The sequence below is a fragment of the Labrus bergylta genome, chromosome 18 (assembly GCF_963930695.1).
Source record: "Labrus bergylta chromosome 18, fLabBer1.1, whole genome shotgun sequence".
Taxonomy (NCBI): Eukaryota; Metazoa; Chordata; class Actinopteri; order Labriformes; family Labridae; genus Labrus; species Labrus bergylta.
Genome location: NC_089212.1, coordinates 17,218,070 through 17,238,277, shown reverse-complemented (window position 1 = coordinate 17,238,277; position 20,208 = coordinate 17,218,070). Strand labels below are relative to the sequence as shown.

Sequence of the window (20,208 nt, the reverse complement as noted above, 5' to 3'; positions counted from 1 at the left end):
TTGCCTTCTTTGGCAGCTGGTTTAGCGCCAACTTTCCAAGACTAAAAATAGAAATGCAAAATGTAACCACGGGCTAGCTGGCATATCGTAAAAGAAGGCTAAACAAAAGCTGCAGGCTGAATGTTAGCTAACACAAGAGGATGTCCACGGGCTATGGAAACAATTAGCACCCTTCTTACACAATCAAAGTAATTAGTGAGTTTCTCCAAAGCCTGACTAAAGCCTTCTACCATCTTCTATCATCTCCATATCTGTTAAGTCAACTGCTAACATAGCATGTTTACGGACAATTCTAAGAGTTGAAGTAAGAATGATCACAGTAAATGTTGACTAAAGGAGACTGAAGAGTTTTTTTTTTAATGGTTTTTGAGACATTTGACTGTGAACCAGAGGACTGTACCGACAGACCCACCAACCAACATTACCAGAGATCCATGCTGCCAGTGTGTTTGGCTTAACCACCCAACAGATTTTCCTTTGACTCCAACATTAATGCTAATTTCTACAAATGCTTATCATTTCTGTCCTCCAGAAATCCAGTTGATATGACATTGTGCTGCCTATTTCCTTGCTGTAGATCAAAACTGTTCTCAGCTTGAAGCGTTTCTGAGGAGGTTGGATTTTCAATAATGAATAAACCTGAATATGTGCTCACAGGGGTGTGTCCCCCGGAGATGATGAGAACTGCTGTGTGTGCATCCAGGCGTACAATTCATGTGTATGTGTGTGAATCCATGGTTACGTGTGAGGTGTGTGTGTGGTAGGTATGTTTCAAAGACATGATGAGTATGGTTTAATCCCAGGATTCTATTCAGTTCTAGTATATTAAAATGTGTTGTTGTTGTTGTCTACTTAAGATTACTTGAGAAAAAAATTCATGACTAAGTTGTGAGTTCTACAATGTTCACCCAATTTGGAAACCTTCGGAAATGAAGCTGAAAGTCGGAACTTCAATATCTAAGGTCAGCACTTTATTTCATTTTGTAAATGCACCACAGTTATTGTACACTTTTAAAGGAAAATGCTTCAAGAATTCGATGTATTTTAAAGCACACAATCATTTCTATAACTATAATTCAATAAAGGAATCAGTGGACTGAACAGTTGAAACAGAGCCAAATGGGGAATCTGAGTGCAGCCTCAGTACATTCACCCTACAGTATCTGTGTGTCCCAATGAATGTGAGCTTTCAAGCGTATCAGAATTTTATGTGCCTATGGGGGAGCATCTTTGTGCCACTGTGTGCATACATGTGTGTGTGTATACATTAACTTTGTGTGTTTGTGCACGCCCTGTTCGACTGCAGAGAGTTGGTAGGAGCTTTAGGGACGAGGTGCAGCAGAGAAGAGAACAAGTCATCCATGCACACAGTCTCATTTCCTCCTCCTTCTTCTCCCTCCTGTCTGGTAAATAATGAATCACTGAACTTAAGAGGGAAAAGTAACCCATTTCCCCCCCCTGTGTTTGTCTCTCCTGAGAAGTCTGAGCTTAAAGAAAGACGAGGGGGAGATTTCAACGTTTGACGGGTTGCAAGGAAAAGGAAAAACATGGTATGCTAAAAGAGGTGCACAAAGTGGTCCTTTATGTAGTAATTAAAGGAGCAATATGTAACTCTGACACCTAGTGTTTAAAATGGGTACTACAGTCCGAATTCAAAACATTGGAGAAAGCTGTTTTCCTCCTGCCTCCATCCTCCCTAGAGTGGTTGCACACCCGGTTTGACATGTCGCGTACACTTGAAGATTAAGTGTTTAACCAGCTCTACGTCTGTGTAGAAACTTTTCTGTGTTCTAGCCTCTTTCCACTTTTCAAAAGCATCTTCAATATCTATCCCACATTTCGGGTAGAATCAGTTATATCTGAATCTGTTTCCTTGCCCATTTACCTGGCAAACCGTGGCCCGTGTGGGGATGCCTTAAAACTGTCTACCTTCTCTGGTAGACAGTTTTGTGGCTGTTGTAGTGGTTGAATCTGCTCACACACTGACGTCCCAAGTGTGGGCTGTTGAATTGTAAATGGGCATGTGTAATATTGTAATAAGGTCAGCATAATGCAGACTTAATGAGTCCTATCACAGCATATACTGTATTCTTATATCGAGTCTAGAAGACAATATGGAAGAGAATATAAAAAGAACGCCAAAAGAGACATAAGACAATCTGTAGACGACAGGCAAAATCTGACCAATAAGGTTAGACTATGTAGGTCCTTGTGACACCCAGTTTACTCAAAGCAGATGAACACGTATGTAGTGTGCCAAAATTGTGCTTAAATAATATAGCATACCACTGAAAAAAGTCTAAATGTAGTTTACAATTACATCAACATTGAGATTAAGGATTTGTTTTCTTTCAAATAGTTGTATAACGTTGTATAAATGCCTGTGCAGTGCCGGCTCTCTCCATACCAGCTTCTCCATAAGTTGACCGAGCTGACCTGCATCTCCTGTGACTAATACATTTACTATTGACAAGTACCTCACACAACCTTTTTAAGAGTATTTGAATGGAATTAACATTAAAATATTTATTGCCCTAGTAAGAAGAGTAGAAAAACAAAAATAGATTTTCAGAGAACAATTATGATATTTATGATGAAAATAAAAAAAGAGATAAAAAAACAAAAGGCTTAATCGAAAAACTTATTTTCATTCAGACTGTATTATGTTTTTATTCTTTCAGGTTTGACATGATAACATTTGCTTATCAACTAAACTGTATATAGATATATTTTCATGAGATTGAAATGAAGGTGTGAAGCATAAATATAAAAAATAAGGGTGCTGGTTTAATTAGCATGGTTAGCAATAATTCTCACTTTAATTAGTATCCATGCAGTACCTCAGAGTTGATTGATCGAACTCATTTACCTCTCAGAAATCCGAAGACTGACTTCCGGTTGGCACGCTACAGCGAATGGCAGGCTGACAGATTTTTTTTAACAAGTTTATACACCCCACGAAATATGGAAGGGGACAAACAAAAAAAATGTAAAGGTAAACCAAATACAAGATCAGAGAAAAACGAGAAAACAGCCATGGAGTATGACGACGAAACTAATGCTAACTCACCTAGCACAGGTGGACTCGAGCATACCGAAGATAGCTTGCTGGCTAATATACATGCTGAAATTAAGGCAATACGTGCCGATGTAAAGAAGGAGCTGAGTGCTTTTTGTCACACTTTACGAGAGGATGTGAAGAACGAGTTGACAGAGTTTAGAGACGAGATTAACCGGGCCCTGGGAGATATTAGGGGGGACCTGAAAACAACAACAACTCGAGTTGAGGATGCGGAGCAGCGTGTCGCGGATGTAGAGGAGTGTAACCTGGCACTGGAAGAGGCGCTCCTGCAAATGAAACAGGTGCAAGAGTCCATGCAAACAAAAGTTACCGACTTGGAATTACGATCGCGGAGGAATAACATGCGTATTTACAGCATCCCTGAAGGCGAGGAAGAAAACAACACGGTGGAATTTGTGTCAAAATTTCTGAATTCAGAACTGTCTCTGGGTGAGGTTGAACTGAAAATACAGCGCTGTCATAGAGCTCTAGCTCCGCGACCGCCCTGAGATGCGTCGCCGCGGTCTTTTGTGCTAAACTTTTTGGAGAATAAAACTAAAGACCAGGTCCTCTCTGCCGCGTGGAAAAAGAAGGAGGTTTTCTACAAGGAGAGGCGAGTTTACTTCGACCACGACTATCCGACAGAAACAATGAGGAAAAGAAGGGAGTATGCTGGTATACGAAGAGTATTGAAGGAGAAAGGTGTGCGGTTTCAGACCCCGCCGCCCGCCAAGCTGAAAGTGTTCTTGGATTGTGGACCGAGGGTCTACAACGACGCCAGATCGGCTGCTGCTGACCTACGGAAGGAAGGATTTCCCATCGAGCAGGACAGAGAACCCGACCCAGGTCCAAAGCCACGCCAGATGCCACGGGAGAGAGTAGGAGGCAGGCGCCACCAGCAAGCTTCACACTCAGAGCAGATACGGCAGAAGGTGCATGCTTTCCGCCGCAGACCTCAGGAGACCTGAACCCAAAACCATGAACAGTCTAAATCTGACCTCATTCAACAATAACAGGTGGACTGGTAATCTATCTCTTTCTTCTTCTTTTCTCACATATATTATAAATATATTTTGCCCCCTTTCAGTTTTCTTTATTGTTTTTCCTTTTTTCTGAAACATTGCATGTGGTAGATTATATAACTCAGGAAAATATCAGCGCCACACTTATCAGCCTAGATGCAGAGAAGGCGTTCAATTCGGTTGGTTGGGGTTATCTTTCTCAAGTGCTAGAACGATTCAGCTTTGACAAGAGATCAGTTCAGTGCATTAAATCACTATACACATCCCCTACAGCTAGAATAAAAATAAATGAGCACTTTTCTCAACCCATCAAGTTGGAGAGAGGGTGCCACCAAGGTTGTCCACTCAGCCCAGCCCTTTTTGCGTTTTTTATAGAGCCCTTAGCTCAGGCAGTAAGGGAAGATTCAGAGATCAAGGGGATTTTAATGGGAGGTACAGAATATAAGATAAGTTTATTATGACGTTTTATTGACTCTGTGTGAACCAAAGAGGAGTATACCCAAATGTATGTGTCTTTTGAAATTGTTTGGTACCTACTCAGGATATAAGTTGAATACACAAGTCTCAAATCCTTTGTTACAATTTTACACCAAATGCTGGGTTGCAAAGTAGATTTGACTTTAAATGGAACTTCACGTCTATTACATACTTGGGTGTGTGGATACCTAGGGACTTGTCGAAAATATATGAAAGTAACTATGGCCCTGTTACTAAGTCAATTAAAGCAGACCTCAATAGATGGACTATATTACCACTAGACCTGTCAAATAGAATTGAAATAGTAAAAATAACGGCGCTTCCTAGGTTTCTGTACTTATTTCAGTCACTTCCTGTTGCAATTCCCGCCAAGGACTTCAGTGAGTGGAATCGGATGATTTCAAGATTTGTGTGGAATAGCAAGAGACCCTGGATTAAATATATTACCCTAAATTGCCCAAAGATAAGGGGGGCCTTGCACTCCCATGCATTGAGGACTATTACAACCCAGAGTACTCAGCAAAATGGAAAGATTTAGAACTGGTATATTCTGCATTACCAGTACAGTCTGTATTGGGAGATTATCAAAACCGGGAATCCTACCTGCGGGAACTAAACCAATGGACTAAGCTGACCCTTAGTGTGTGGTTCAAGACCTGCAAAAGCTTTCACCTTGAGAACCAAATAAAAATACTTAAATGGGTGGCCCACGATTCTGATTTTTTACCATCTGGTTTAGACATGCAATTTAGACTCTGGGTGCGCAAAGGTATAACTGCTTACTGCACTATAGCTAGTATTTATGACTTGAAATCTTTTAACCCCCTTTCAAATGTATATAACCTTGGAAGATGTGACTTCTTCAGATATCTCCAGGTCAGGGACTATTTTAACAAAGTTATTAAACAGACAGAGGAAAGTGAATCTGACTTGGTTAACATATTTATTGAGGCATATAAGGCTAGAGGTGTCAAACATCTGATATCACTGATATATAAGGGATTACAAAATTCCAGGTCAGACAGAAGTGGGAGAGGGAATTTGGCCAGGAGACATCTGAGGACGACTGGAATGACATTTTGAACAATCGGGTCACAACAACCTGTTCAAGGGCCTGGCTGGAATTCTGCTGGAAGAACTTAATTCGTTTCTTTATAACCCCAAAGTTGAAGTTTTTGTAGCAGGGTTCTCAGGGTCAGAACAAATGTTGGAGGCAATGTGATAAATCAATGGCAGATCACTTTCACGTATTTTGATTGCTCACAGGTCCAGCCATTTTGGAAGGGGGTTACATAAGTTATGAGTGTCATGTTTAGAATAAACGTGGACTGCTCTTTTATCATACTACACCTGGGCAAAATCCTGGTCAATCTCATGTCAGATGATAAATATCTCTATAAAGTCCTTCTGGTTGCAGCTAAGAAAGCAATCACACGGAGATGGCTGCAGGCAAACCCCCCATCAAAGGATGATTGGTTAGCAATAATCAACAAAATACACTGCATGGAGAGACTGACCTTCTCATTAAGGCTAAAGTTTGACCAATATATGAAAGTCTGGAAGAAATGGAATATGTACTGTACGTAATGTAACTCTTAATTGAAAACCCTGATTTGTGTATTTTGACTAATGAATGGCCCGTGTTACCTTTTTTCTTTTCTTTATTTTTTTTTTCTTTATTTTTTATTCCCTTCTTTTCTTTTGTCTTGTTTTACTCTGAAAATATCAATAAAAAGAAAGTATCAAAAAAAAGAAATCCGAAGATTTGATCTTCTCTTGCAGTTTTCTTCCTGCCCAGCAGTCTCCCTCTCTCTTTCTCTCTCTCTCTCGCTCCCGCTCCCTCTCTCCTGCTGTTCTATTTTTAGAAGCTTTATGATACGAGCTCCTTCGATGTCTGCCAGAGCGGAGCAGCAGCCCCTCACCGCCGCTCCCTTTCACTCGCTCTTATTGTTATTTCATTTTCTCATTCATGTAGGATTGCAGTCAATAGTCAGATCCAGCACACGCATCCAGTTTAGATCCTTTAATTCAGCCCAGCTATTGTTGTGTGAGCCAACGGAGGGTCTATCCATCACTTTGACTGCTGCTGCATGTGTTTGTGTGTATGTGTGTAACAAAGAACCACAACTCAACAAAAGGAATTTAATCAAGTGCAGGATTGAGCGAGCCGCCACACATTTCTTTCACTTGTTCACACACACATGCACATACACAATTCATCCTCCAGCATTGATTATTAAGCTTCCCACACCTACCACCTTTCTCTGAGGTAGTAACCCACTTCCACCTGTCGTGGTGAGACATGCAGCAATCTCATCACTAGAACCACTTGGCCTAATTGATTACTTGTGTATGTGGTCTAACAGGGTTGGCTAGAATACCAACACATGAACCTACTGTATGTCGGACAGAAAAATGTGTATTTTTGTGATTCTGGTAAAATTATGATTACAGGATTTTTCAATTCTCAAATGAAGAATTTGAAAGATCAAACTTTGATTTAACAAATGCAAGATAAAATCTGCCAATTCTGCCCTCCAAAATATTGATACTGACAAATTAAAGGCATCTGTGGGCTGGTCCAGAATACTGCATAGAATAAGTGGACGTAGCCACCAGGTGTTAAAATGGAAGCCAAATGCAGAGGGGCCTTAAACCTGCATTCTTTCTAATGGCTGGCAGGTGGCAGCTCCACCAACCCTTTTTGGTTGATGGGATGGGACACCAATAAGAAATGTAACTTAGAGATTTACTGCTCAGCCACACCTCCAAGCTCCTTCTGCTTTGTTTCTTTTTTAAATAGTAATAATTCAAATGCTCATCACAGGTTCTTGTCACGTGAATGTTAACATACTCGTCTCATTTACGGAATTTGAGCATGATTTATGTTGTCATTTCTTCGGGGGAACACACTCCCTTTAGTATACTGTAAACACGTCTGCCTTTCTGATTCTGTCCCTTCACATTAACTGTATAGCAGGCTGGAAACATGCTCTCATTTTGCCTGAGCAGTCAGGACGCCTGAATCAGATCTATGATAATTAACCCTGTTATTGTCTTATGTGCCAACCTCTGAACCTCCATCAGCCCCCTCAGAGTTTTCAGCCTCCTCCTACAACTCAAAGCCTGTTCATTGTTTTATAGAATTACATAATCATATAACCCAACAAGCTGTGTCTACATTTGGATCCTTTTCCCTGTTGCCTGTTATTTGAGATGTTAAACGACAGATTCCTGCTGCTGCAAAGCTTTTTCATTTTATTTGATTAATGTAGAGCTGCAGCTAATGTGGGATAAAAGCAAAAAAAACTGCCTCCCCTGCAGTTAGTTCATGTTTTATTAGTTTGCGTACTTTGTATAATTTACACAGTTTGAAGGACTGCTGCTTGGCGGATGCAGATGGGAGTGTTTGGACGTGTTTCTCTGTGCTGAGCTGGCTTTGGCTTCTTGCAGCCGTACTCCCTGCAATTACATAAATTCTTTTTACATCAGAGCCTGCAGAGTGAAGAGAAAGAAAACAGATTTAGAGCTTATGTCCGTCATTAGGAGATATATAGGACCAAGACCCACACACACACACACACACACACACACACACACACACACACACACACACACACACACACACACACACACGGCCTCTGTTGCAGCTAATTGGTGACGCATGCCATGTACATTTTATAGCAATTTGAACCCAATACTGGAATGGCTAACACAAAAAAACCTAGCAGAAAGGGTTCAACCATAAACATATAAGTTAAAGACGAGGTTGATTTACCTAAGTATTAAAGCTGTAAATGAATAAAAGTCAGACTTCAGAGCCTTTAGACCTATTATTTATCCTTCTTAACCTAACAATATGTGCAATTATAATACCCTAACATTTCTAGATGAATTACAAGTTGACTAAACCTATGTTATTTGCTTTTCGTTGTTGAGTACTTTCATTTCCTCAAATATTTCCAACAGTTATCAAAGCTAGAGAAATCAGTTATTTTATAGTTGTAACCGGACTTGTCTTGTCGTGGTGACCGCCATAACAGAACCGCCATGACAGACACGACACGTGTATTGTTGCCGTGGTAACACTACATTTTAAGTCAAAGATTGCTACATGACGAAGCAGGAATTGCTACTGAAAGCTGCCGTACTGTGCCTTTAACTTCGGTTAGGACTCCAGAGTTACTTACTATTTGGTGCTTAATGCTTGTAACGTATTTCATCTAGAAATTGTTTCCAATTCTTTCAATTAACCGTTTTTGCACAGGTGCATCCTCTTCTCCCTTTAAGATCAACCCAACTGCCTTTACTCTCTTTAACCAAAGTCTGAAGTGTGAATTAACGTTGTCATCTTTAGACACATAAGACGAAAATGCCCTGGAGCACTCACCGTTGAAGGATTGATATCACATCTCCATCTCTTACTGAAATTTGCTGTTAAATGATAAGATTATTGCCTTAAAGGTCTCATATTGTGTAAAATATTGTACACTTTACCATGGTTGTCCCTAGCCCGTCTACAAACCCCCCAATTTTGAGGAAGTCCATCCTCTCCATCTTCTGCCTGCTCCACTTTTCAGAAAATGTGTGCTCAAACAGGCTGTTGTTCCTGAGGCTCCCTTTCTGACATCACAAAGGGCAGTAACCCCCTTTTCCTTGTGGGTGACACTCCAACGGCAATAAGTGTTTGTTCTGCCCTCTGAATCTGCCTTCTCACCCTAAACAATAGGGCATGTTACAAGTAAGCCTGAGTCCCCTCCAAGCCTTTCCAGAGAGTCGTGGTCAGACACAGCTCATTTGCATTTAAAGCTACAGACACAGAAACAGCCTGTTCTGAGCAGGGCTGAAATAGATGGGTTTATAGGCATGCTGAAATATAGGATCAGAGTGGATTTTGAGCAAGAAACTTCACAGACAGTTTTTGGGGAGCTCTGAGACTTATTCAAAAGGAGTATAATATGTGACCTTTAAAAAAATGGTCACAGTGAAGACTCAAACTCCATAACTCATCTCATGTGATTGTAGAGAGATTATTTAAAAGGAAAATTAAAACTAAATACAGAATCAATCAAAAGTCCAAGTCCATTTAAAAGTTCTCTCTCATCGACTTACCGTATTTAGAAGCGTGTAATAACTCATAACTGTGAGAGACAGTTATTCACTTTTCTGCTTCAGTTCCCAGCTTCCAATCTAAAATCTTATGACCTTCTGTGACCTCATCTCCTCAGTTATTTTTTCATGAACCTTTTTGTGATTAGGTCATTTCAGCTCCTGGTTCATTTAATCAGGGTGGCAGTTAAGAAACATTTTTGATCCACACTTGTCGTGCACTTCAGGAAAAGAGAACGTTGGATTAACAAAGTGATCGTTGTGTCTGTTTTGTTAAAGGGCCATGACACACTTTTGAAGATCTTCTAAAGCTGGTAATAGAGCTTGTCAAAATAAAACTCACCTAAATTAGTTTATATTGCTTTTGTTGTTATGTTGACAACGTGAAACCTTGGATTTATTCTTTCTGTTGGATTAAATAAGAGTTCAAAATATAATTTCCCCCTCTGATGCCCGTCTTGTTGAAGTTAAAGTGGGTATCCGCTTCTCTCTGCTCTGATGGTCTGTGTCGTGTTTGCCGGTTTATCTGAATGTGACCCGTTACACAAACAAGTCACGCTCCTCTTTAATGGGCTCCTCTGTCATTCCTGCACGCCGCCATGACGCTCCCTCACCACGCTGCCGGACGATTATGGTGATAAATGAGAGAGGGAGAGCCGTCATGTGAGTGCCGGCAGCTTCGCATAAACAACACACCATCATCAGTGGAAAAAGAGAGTGATATCCTCCTCCATGCTACAGTGAGAGTGATGGAGGAGAGTGACATCAGCAGAGGAAATGTAAAAAAGAATGAAAACAGGAGAAGAAATGATTATTTGTCATGATTTTTTTTCATGACTCAAAGCTTTGCAGCAGATTTTTTGATGTATTCCAAACTAGGAATATCCAATGTGTCCTTGGGGAAGACACTTGACCCTGAATTGCTCCCGCTGCTTCATCGGCGGTGTATGAATGGGATTATTTACTTCAGCTGGTCTCACTACATAGCAACCTCTGCAATCAGTGTGTGAATGGGTAGGCGTGAGATGCAGTGTTAAAAGCATTGAGTAGTCAGAAGACTAGAAAAGCACTATATTCAAGTCCATTTACCATTTAAAGTATTCTATGGTAAAGAATAGGGTAACAGCCTATTGTTACTGTCTTTCTTTCAGACTTTCTCTAATCCATTATCTCTCTCTCTGTCTTGTAAATATTGGTGTTGTTGTTTGCTGTAATGTGTGTAAACCGCTATTGAAGAATTGAATTATAAGCATTTCCACAGAACAAATCAATATCCTGGCAGATATAATACCATAGGCCAAATGAACTGTCTATTTGCATTTAATATTACATAATATTTCCTATCCCATGCTCTCATTCTCTTGAAAAGATTTACAGTGTAGCCTATAATGATTTCTTTTTTATTCGTCGCCTCCAGTCAGAATGGCCTGGCTGAAATAAAGACATTACTCTGCCAAACCCTTGTGTCTGTGTGAAACCCCAAATAAACCCTGACACTCCGCTTCTGTTCTGCTGCTGAATATTTAAACCTGCCTGACGTACATTCGGCCAGCTGGTAAACACACTGTATTGTTGCATTTGTTGTGCCTGTAGTTTGTGCTCTTATTTTGGGGTTAGGGCTTTATTGATGCTGAAATCGAGATCCGTCTTTATCACAAGAACTTCCAAGTCTGCGATAAAAATCGATTCTTGGTGTCACGATGCACCCACAGCTGTTTGTGCACATGCTTCTTTTTGTACTAATATACTTATAGTCATCTTTTGTTTCAGGTTTAAAGAAATTGATTGAATTACCACACTCACTCTATAATCAAGATTGAGGATTGGTATAATGGAGCAGCATGACTCTCCTTGTAGCAGAACGAAGAGTTCTTATCGTATGCCCAAATCACACAAACCCTGAACATGTTAATTTGCTAGCTCAACAGGAGGAAACAAGTTCCCTCTTCTGTATGTCACACCTTCTCCGCTGTAAGAAGACAAATCATAGGAATCCGGAAGTAGCTTCAAAACCATGGACTTTTTACATCAAGAGATCTGCGCATCCCATCAGCCAATTAGTTTCTTCACCTGGTGTCTCAGGTGTGAATCAGACCCTTAATTAGATTTCCTGGGTAATGGTAGCACCTGAGTTATGTGGTTTTTGCCTGTTATGGTCATATGCATGTAAATGATGTGTTAATCCACTTATAAGCCTTATTAATTAGATGTTAATAGGATTAGTAAATGTGTAAAACCAACTCTTCCAAATTACTGTCAAAAAGAGTAGAGCAGCATAAAAATTTTGTTTGTTTTCTACAATCAGCAGGACACAGTTGTTTGATACAGGCAGGATCCAGTTTTAGAAGAAATTAGCGAATTACATTATGTTGACCATTTGGACATCAGATCATATACATGTGTTGTTCCATAAGGCAATAACAACAACTGATTTTCTAGTGTAATTTTTGACAACGTTTTCAGGGATCCATGTTAGTGTCTGTTTGTGGTATAGCCATTTCCCACAAGACCCTGCAATCTATCTTTTTCCCAACATTAGCATATGCATCCATAAATCTGCATATGGGGCTCTCAGGAGAAAACCCCAAGGTTCTCATGGGAGATTGAGGTGAAAGTATGAAAGGCCCACATGGACTGAATGCACATCAGCTCTTGGATAACTACCACGGTGAAGAGTTCAACAAACTGCAGAAATGTCGAAAGAATTATGTGCTGCAATTATAGACAACATGCAAAGCTAAGTTGAAGCTGATGATCATCACATAAGATAAAATATTTTGTTTCACATTTTTACTGTAACCTACACATTTGAGTTGAAACATTTAGCATAACTGCAAAAAAGTTAGTCCAAAGTTTAATGCTGCATTGCCGTTGCAGGGCTTCATTAGCTATGTTTCATGAACACACCTTCAAGGATTCAGGTGTATGAGCTGACAGGAAGCATCTGTTACACAAAGGCTTATTTTGAAACATCGCAGATGTGTATTTGTCTGAGATTTGTGTTTGTTGGGTGTTTCTTAGTGGTTGTGTGGTCCAGATTGATAGCTACCTGATATACTGTACTCCCCACTGAAATTCTTGACGTCTGAAAGGAATTTATGTTAGATACATATTAATCATCTTAAAAATGTTCGATAGATGTAAATAAACAACATTGGTTTTCACAGTAAAGAACCTTTGAATGAGGTTGAAACCCAGTATTGATCTGATATACATAACTGACATTAGGTTATAGCCAAATCTAACGTTAGATCGACGTCAAAACCCAACATTAGGTTGACGATATATAACCCATTGTTTGATTTAAGTCAGAGACTTGATAATGGATTGGCGCCAAAACCCAACGTTGGTTTGATGTCAAAACCTGCCGTTTGGTTGCCGCCATGAGCTAGTGTTGGATTGGTCTCTTAAGGTCTGGGACAGATCTCTAAATGGATGATCTGATGTAATTTGAGCATTATTTTTGCCAAGATGTCCCATAAAACCAATATGTTAATAAGACAGCTGTTCAGATAAGTTCTTCCTGAGGAGCAGTTTTTACGTTCCCTTATCTCTTATGACTTCTCTTGTGTCAGACACTGAAAGGATCAAGCCATTCAGCATTGTAACTCTGTGTTATCCTGTGCATGTGTAAGGGACAGACACTTCACTTTATAAATTAGGCATGTGAACAGGGGACTCTGAGGAGCCAGAAGGACAGAATAATTGGGTTAGCAGGAAGTAGGCTAAATGTGATGAGTCAGGCCTCTCATCCCGATGTCTTGCGGCCAGAGTGTACGCAGTAACCGGTGAAGGTGGCAACCATTACCATAATGACCACCATGTCCTGTGAAGTTTTTCTACTGTTTGTGCCAGGAGACTGTAACCGGAGCTCTTTGATCCAGGCACCTCACTTGTCCCTGAGATAAATAACATATTTCTGATTCTGATGAAACAATTACAGATTCCTAGATTTTTATTATTACTTAGTAACCTGCAGGAAAGACTTGTGATTGTATGTCTCCGCCTAGCAGACAAGTAACAGTATGCATTGATCGTGGATGGTGTCATCTCCTCAGATGGATAAAAGAAAGAAAGAAAGAAACCAGATGTTTTGGAAATGTCCTGCATGTGTGGTTGAGATACCATGGGGAAAGATTTACTGTCAAAGCGACCTTGTCTTTTTTAAACACCAAAACAATTTTGGTTCAATGAGTCCAAGTTGACCTTTGCATTTGATGCCATGCCTTTTAGGCAATTGATACGACGGCCAGCATAACAGCTCCCAAAAACTGAAGCCAAAACATTTGATGTGCCACTCCATGTTAACAGATGGCACAGGGGCAAACTATAAAATCAGAACAGGTCATTGAAGTTTTTCTTAAATATTGTTTCTGCCTTTCAAGTTAGTTCTTACCCATCTGATTTATGTCCAAGTGCAAATGTTTCTGAGGAGTTTGGTTTCTGTTAGTTATTTGGTGCTTTAAAAAAGAAGTATAATGCCTCAATTGACCGCTCTGTTAATAAATGACAAATGTTCCTAGTGTTATGTGAATCAGAATAGCAGAGTAGAAGAGAAACGTTTAGAGTAAATGTACCAAACACCAACACCATAATTGGAAATGTCTGCTTCAAACTGACATAAGTTCTGCAGGTTTGCTGTCCTGACCTTTGCTGTTTTGTCAGTAACTTAAATTTTGTAATTTGGTTAGGGACCAGATGGAATAATGTGGCAGTCTTTTAGTAACTCTGACTCCAAATCAGTCATCAGTGCAATATGTCAGTTCCCCTTTGCAGGGGTTCTTTTGACTTCACTTTTGCACAACAGGAGGAGTTTGAGACACATCGTCCATTTCTATAGAGTTAATGCTCCAGGCTAGTTGGAGATATCATGCTTCAAAAAATGTGAAGGACACAAGTCGGGTATTGAAAGACAGGTGACGAGTGTCCTTGGTTAGGCAATGACATGAAGAAAATAAACCTACCACATTGTATGTCTTAACAAAGAGTATCTCCACTTTTAAGTCTAGTGGCTGCTCCTGCTGTCAAGAGCCAGCTGAGATTCATTACTAATAACACAATTGAACTAAAACTTTCACCAATAAAAAAACAACTTTAAAAAAGAAAGTGGTTGATTAAGTAAATTAAAAATATTCTAATGCTTTTCCAAAGTCAGTTTCTTGTGATTTGTTATTCTATTTTGTATTTTCTAAGCTTTGGGGTAACCATTTCCAGAAAGTGGACGTTGAGAACACACTGTTTTTGTAGAGTTTTGGGGAAAAAGCCAGTGAAATTGATGGAGTGTAATTTACCCGCGGAGCATCTATTACAACCAAATGGCCCTTGAGGACAGAACATTTTTTAAAGAGAGTGTGGGTGTGTTTGTGTGGAAAATGGAGATACACTTTTTAGCCATAAGGTCCTCGTGTGAGCAGTGTTATTTTGTTATGTCAGTGTCACCATATTTCAGGAGCAGGATGATGAGCGGCCCACTGGCCCATTTCTGCCATTGTTACCAAAAAAATGGACAGCAGCGCACCAAAACTAGACACTCATAATTGGACACATTTGAATTTTTCTGTGAGCTGACACCAGGCTGACAACTCATTCTGTTGACAGGATGATGACGAAGCTTTTAGTGTGACTCACACTCAGGATGCTGTGGTTTAAACAACAGTCCTCGTCACATGTGGTCAATAGTGATTCTTTGTCATATCCACACACACACACACACACACACACCCCACAACCGCACACCCCATCTCCATAACTGACCAACATAGTAGTATTTTTACAACATCTTTTGTGTATTTACTGGTTTGTTTTTGCTATTCAATGGTACCATTTAAGGCGCATTTATGCTTCCTTTATGTATGAAAATACCAAAGTACCTTTTAAACAATTTAACTGTCATTTCACTATATACCCCCATGTTTCCTTTATGTTTTGATGGTTGTTAAACACTGCACCCACTAGAGGGTGCAGCCTTGCACAGACCTCCACTTCTCCTTCTCCTGTGTTGTAGTTGTCTGTGCAGGGTTTGAGACAACATCATGTGCGTTTAATGTTTCTCACCAACTTTTTCTCAAAAACTCTGCCATTTCCAAACCGTTAAGCTTTGGTAAGGTTTTTATTAGTATTTTAGCCTGTTTTTAGATTGACTTTTTTCATGTACTTTTTCGAACAACATTTGAGTTATTTTGGTTCAAATGACAAGCAAGTGAAGGCTTAAAGATAAATACACACAGTACAAGTTGGGTCAGTCATGCCTCCTGAGACAATAAAGGTCCAAATAAAGTCTACCTGAGGTATTTATTGGTATTCTTGCCTTTTTTTCCAGATTTATATGCACAAAACAATTACATTGTCTTTTTCTGTATGACATATCTGATGTATTTTGCTTGTTTGCCTCCTAACAAGAAGGAGCAGCAGTAGTTGAAGGTAATACAAAGTGATAGTTAGTTAATAAAAGTTCATCATATTTGATCCCATCACATCACAGTCATCCGCTCAGTGAAGGCAGACTCTTGCCTGATTTGTGCACAAAGACAGTCAAATCATTGTTCTCCCAAAAAACACGAGACAAGTAACCAAACAAAACCCAGCGGTGCCAACTTTTCAATTACTTTGACTCAAATCATGCTCTGCTTGTTGTATTTGATTTAATTAAAAGTGTTAATGTTCCAGTGTACGCCTTCAGGTAGCCGTGGAGATTTGAAATGATTGACAGGGTGTCTCCATCTCCCTCCTCCTCATATCTGCTCTTCTGGCTGAGAGCACAGTTCGCTTGGTTTGGCTCAGGAAGCTCTGTGCAGTGCAGGAGGTTGCATTAGCAGGAAGTATAGACGGGTGACTGAAAGGAGTCCAGGAGGTAAAAACAGTATGATCGGTGGCTCATGGATACAGAAAGGTGGGCGACTCCCCTTTTTCCTGTTCTTATCTTAAACAGTGACACGGCTTGCCATCTATTGGGAGAATTATCAATTTAAGAAGGGACAACATTTGAATGTGCAGTTGGATGGCTGCTTGCCTTGCAGGGATTTCTGTCATTCCCAATGTAATTACTGTGTAAGAGGAGCCAGGAGAGAGTGGCGCCAATACGGCTGAATAATACAGCAGGAGGTGTAGGAGCACTGATGGATAATTTAACAGGAATATCCAGAAGCCAAATGTACCCGAGTACACTCCAAACTGACACGAAATGTGCTCAAGTGAAGTAGTTAAGACAGACTGACAGATTTCCATAATAATAACTCTTTTTTTTTTTAGATGTGGAAAAAAAATAGCCTTTATCTGCAATGATTAATGTGCAAGCTCAGCAGACAAACACCAATGGGAATTATTATTCATAGTATTCATATGAAATTATAGGTGATCAGATAAGAACCATGTTATTTTTTCTGTTTCCCCCTGCAGATAATTTTCCGCAAGATCAGTGAGGTGAAGAAGGAGGAAGAGGAGAGGCAGCGGGCGAAGAACGAGGTGCAGCTCACCATCCCGCAGGACCACCCGGTGAGGAAGCTCTTCCAGAAGTTCAAGCAGCAGAAGGAGCTCCGCAACCAGGGCGCCACCTCCGCCTCGCAGGTGGACCTGGAGAAAAACCAGCTGCAGGTGGAGCAGCAGCATCACCACCAGCACCTGCACCCCCAAAGCCTGCAGCTGGGCCACTCCAGCCTGCAGCACTCTCTGCCGCTCAGCCTGCAGCGGCCCCACTGCTCCCTGCAGAACGGGGCCCCGCCCAGCAGCAGCGTGCTCACTGTGTCTCAGGTCACGCCGATGCAATGCTCGCTGGCGTACAGTCACCCCGGCGAGCCCCCCGCCAAGCAGAACAACTGTGACATCATGGAGCTGCAGCCCAGTTCTGCTGGAGGTGGGGACGAGCAGACAGTCAGGCTCAAAGTCAGCACCAGCCCCGCGCTGGTGAAGCCGGCCATTAAGGCCAGCGGCTGGATGCGCCTGAAAAACAACACGGCTCCAGTGGAAGCCAGGAAGGAGGGGCTGAACAACAACGTCAAGGCTGTTTCCGTAGAGATGCTCTCCCAGGAGGGTAAAGGTCAGGAAGCAGGAGGGGGCGGGGATGTGGAGGAGGGAGGGGTGTCGAGTAGTAACCCCCTGCGTAAGACGGACTCCTGCGACAGCGGCATCACCAAGAGTGAGCTGCGGATTGACCGAGCGGGGGAGGCGAGGACCCCTGCTGCAGTCACCCCCCTCCTACACAGCCCTCTCCCAGGAGGAGCGGGGTCCCCTCACCCTTTCTGCCCCATCCCGGAGCAGGCGCTGCAAGCCGCACTCCATGAAACGCGGCTGGAGCTCAGGGGGGACATCCAGAGTCTGGGAGGCCGTCTGGGCGCCCTGGAGAGACAGGTAGCTGAGATTATCAAACTGCTGTCAGACAAAAAGCGGCCGAACACGATCGTGCCATCGGCCTCCATCACACCCAAAACCAAAATACAACGTCAGGACATTTTCACCGTTTCCAGGCCTGTTTCTCCGGACTCGGAGAAGGACGACGGGCTCTGAAGGAAGCTTAACCAGTGGTGTAAAGTGAATACTTGAATACACAGTGATAATGCAGGTTGTTCCACTACGATCACATTTATTAGATCAAGGTTTGCTCGTTTTTTGGGGCCTCCGGCTCTGTCAGATCCACTTGCACCACTGGCGATGCTAACAAACTGTCTTCTCTTACATTTGCACACAGACTTTTATCTCCAGATCATGTGAGAGTTTAAGCTCCTCATTGGCCTGGAGCCGTTTTCTGATTGTACATACCTCTCTATGCATGTCCAGCTGGATTCTGGCCTGCCAAAGAAACAATTTAGCGTACTTATTGCCTGTATATTATGCAGTTGACTGCATGCAAATGGAATTTAAAGACATTTTATTGAGCTACACTGTACATATGAAATATTTTTCATTGATAATTTACTATGTGGACATTCAGGGTTTGCATACTGGTAGCACTATAAACATTGAATAACAAAAGGGTTTACTAGCGAAGGAAATGTGCATGGAACATTAATGAGTAGAAAAATAGAAAAGTACTTCCTTTTTTGTTGCCCGTGAGACGAAGTAGAAGCTCTCGCCTTGCCCTCTTGCCAACAGTGAAGAAACTTTCTGGTACGTTTTATATCAACTAGTGATTTTGCTTCTTATAATGATTTCTATTTTTGATTACCAAAACGTCCATGGCCTCGGTTTGATGTCCGCTAAACCCTTAAATGTTTATTTTGTTAGAATCCTCTATGTGTCTATGCATCGCTCGGGTACGCCACTAGAATATTCTGAATATTATACCCCTGTTGTCATGTTGGTGAACGAAGGAATGCATGAATCAGGGATGGCAGAATGCACTTTGTGTAAAGCTGGGATGACGAGAAGGCTTTGGGGAAATAAAACCGAGTTTCAGTTCACATAAAAGTCCTCTCAGCACAGTGACATGTAATCCCACAGCCCCGGCACCGTACACATTAGTCTGAACCAGCCAGCATTGCTATGAATTCTATTAATGACAGCAGCTTCACCACAAAACACTCGAGTAATAAAAAATAGAATTCTATATTTCTTATATCAGTTTTCTAAATCTGCATGCAGAAGAGCAGTTTTATGCTCCAGATTGCATACATAGCTGCGTATAAATGTGTAAGCTCTCTCTCTCTCGCACACACACACACACACACTCGCACACACACACACTCGCTCTTAATGCATACACATGCACGTTGAGAAGACACCTCTTGATGTGAACCCGGAAGGTCCAGAGAGACTTTGCTTCACAGGAGGCAGATCTGTCGATTGCTCCGGTCTTTGGAGATTTAGATTCTGCCCCACCCCACCCTGCACACAACACATATACGATCATGTTAGGTTAAGCAAAATAATAAGAATAAAGCAGAACACTGATGTACGGTAGCCATCATGGAGTCGTTTAAAGTACTAGATTCATGTAATTTCTTCTTTTACAGTGTGAGTGAATGAACAGGTAGGAGAAAACAGGTGGAATTGAGGGGCTCAAACTCAACAGATGGTTGGGAATTAAGGGTCGTATTGTCTTATAGGAGGTCAATACGACCTCCAAAATGTATGTTATTGGATACATTTTGAATGCCTCTAATGTCTTAAAGAGATGAAAAACTGAAAGATAGAGCTATACGAGGAAGATGAGGAAGCGATGGCAAATCAAACAAACAGAGAGAGAGACAGGTTTTATAGCAGGTTCAAAGTAATGATGTGAAGTTTTAAGGCTCCCCCCCCCGAGGCAACCAGGGCACAAAAGGTGGCTGGATTGCTAGAACAGAAACAGACCATTTTAATAAAAACAAATGTATTCCTAGATTTTTATGCCACAAAAGCAGAGATACATTTTTAACATAGCTCTACAAAACACAAAACAGCGCATCACATTGACTTACTATGTCAGTAAATGGAAATGTGTACATGATGTAGCATGAAAACACCTATTTTCCCTAATGGAATAACAAGAAGAAACCATAATTTATTAGCCCATTTTAAAAGACACATATTGTATAGTCTGGTCCGGGCATAAGAAATAAGCCATGA

At 41.2% G+C, this 20,208-nt stretch overlaps 1 protein-coding gene across 1 annotated transcript in view; it reads left to right on the top strand.

Moving 5' to 3' along the window:
• The window catches only part of kcnh5b (potassium voltage-gated channel, subfamily H (eag-related), member 5b), a 140,540-nt gene extending 120,643 nt beyond the window's left edge, over positions 1-19,897 (top strand). Inside the window, exon 13 of the mRNA XM_020627666.3 lies at positions 17,065-19,897. Coding sequence (XP_020483322.1) covers positions 17,065-18,168 — 1,104 coding nt within the window. The 3' untranslated portion in view covers positions 18,169-19,897. The remainder of the gene's footprint in view (positions 1-17,064) is intronic.
• Positions 19,898-20,208: the final 311 nt, after the last annotated feature.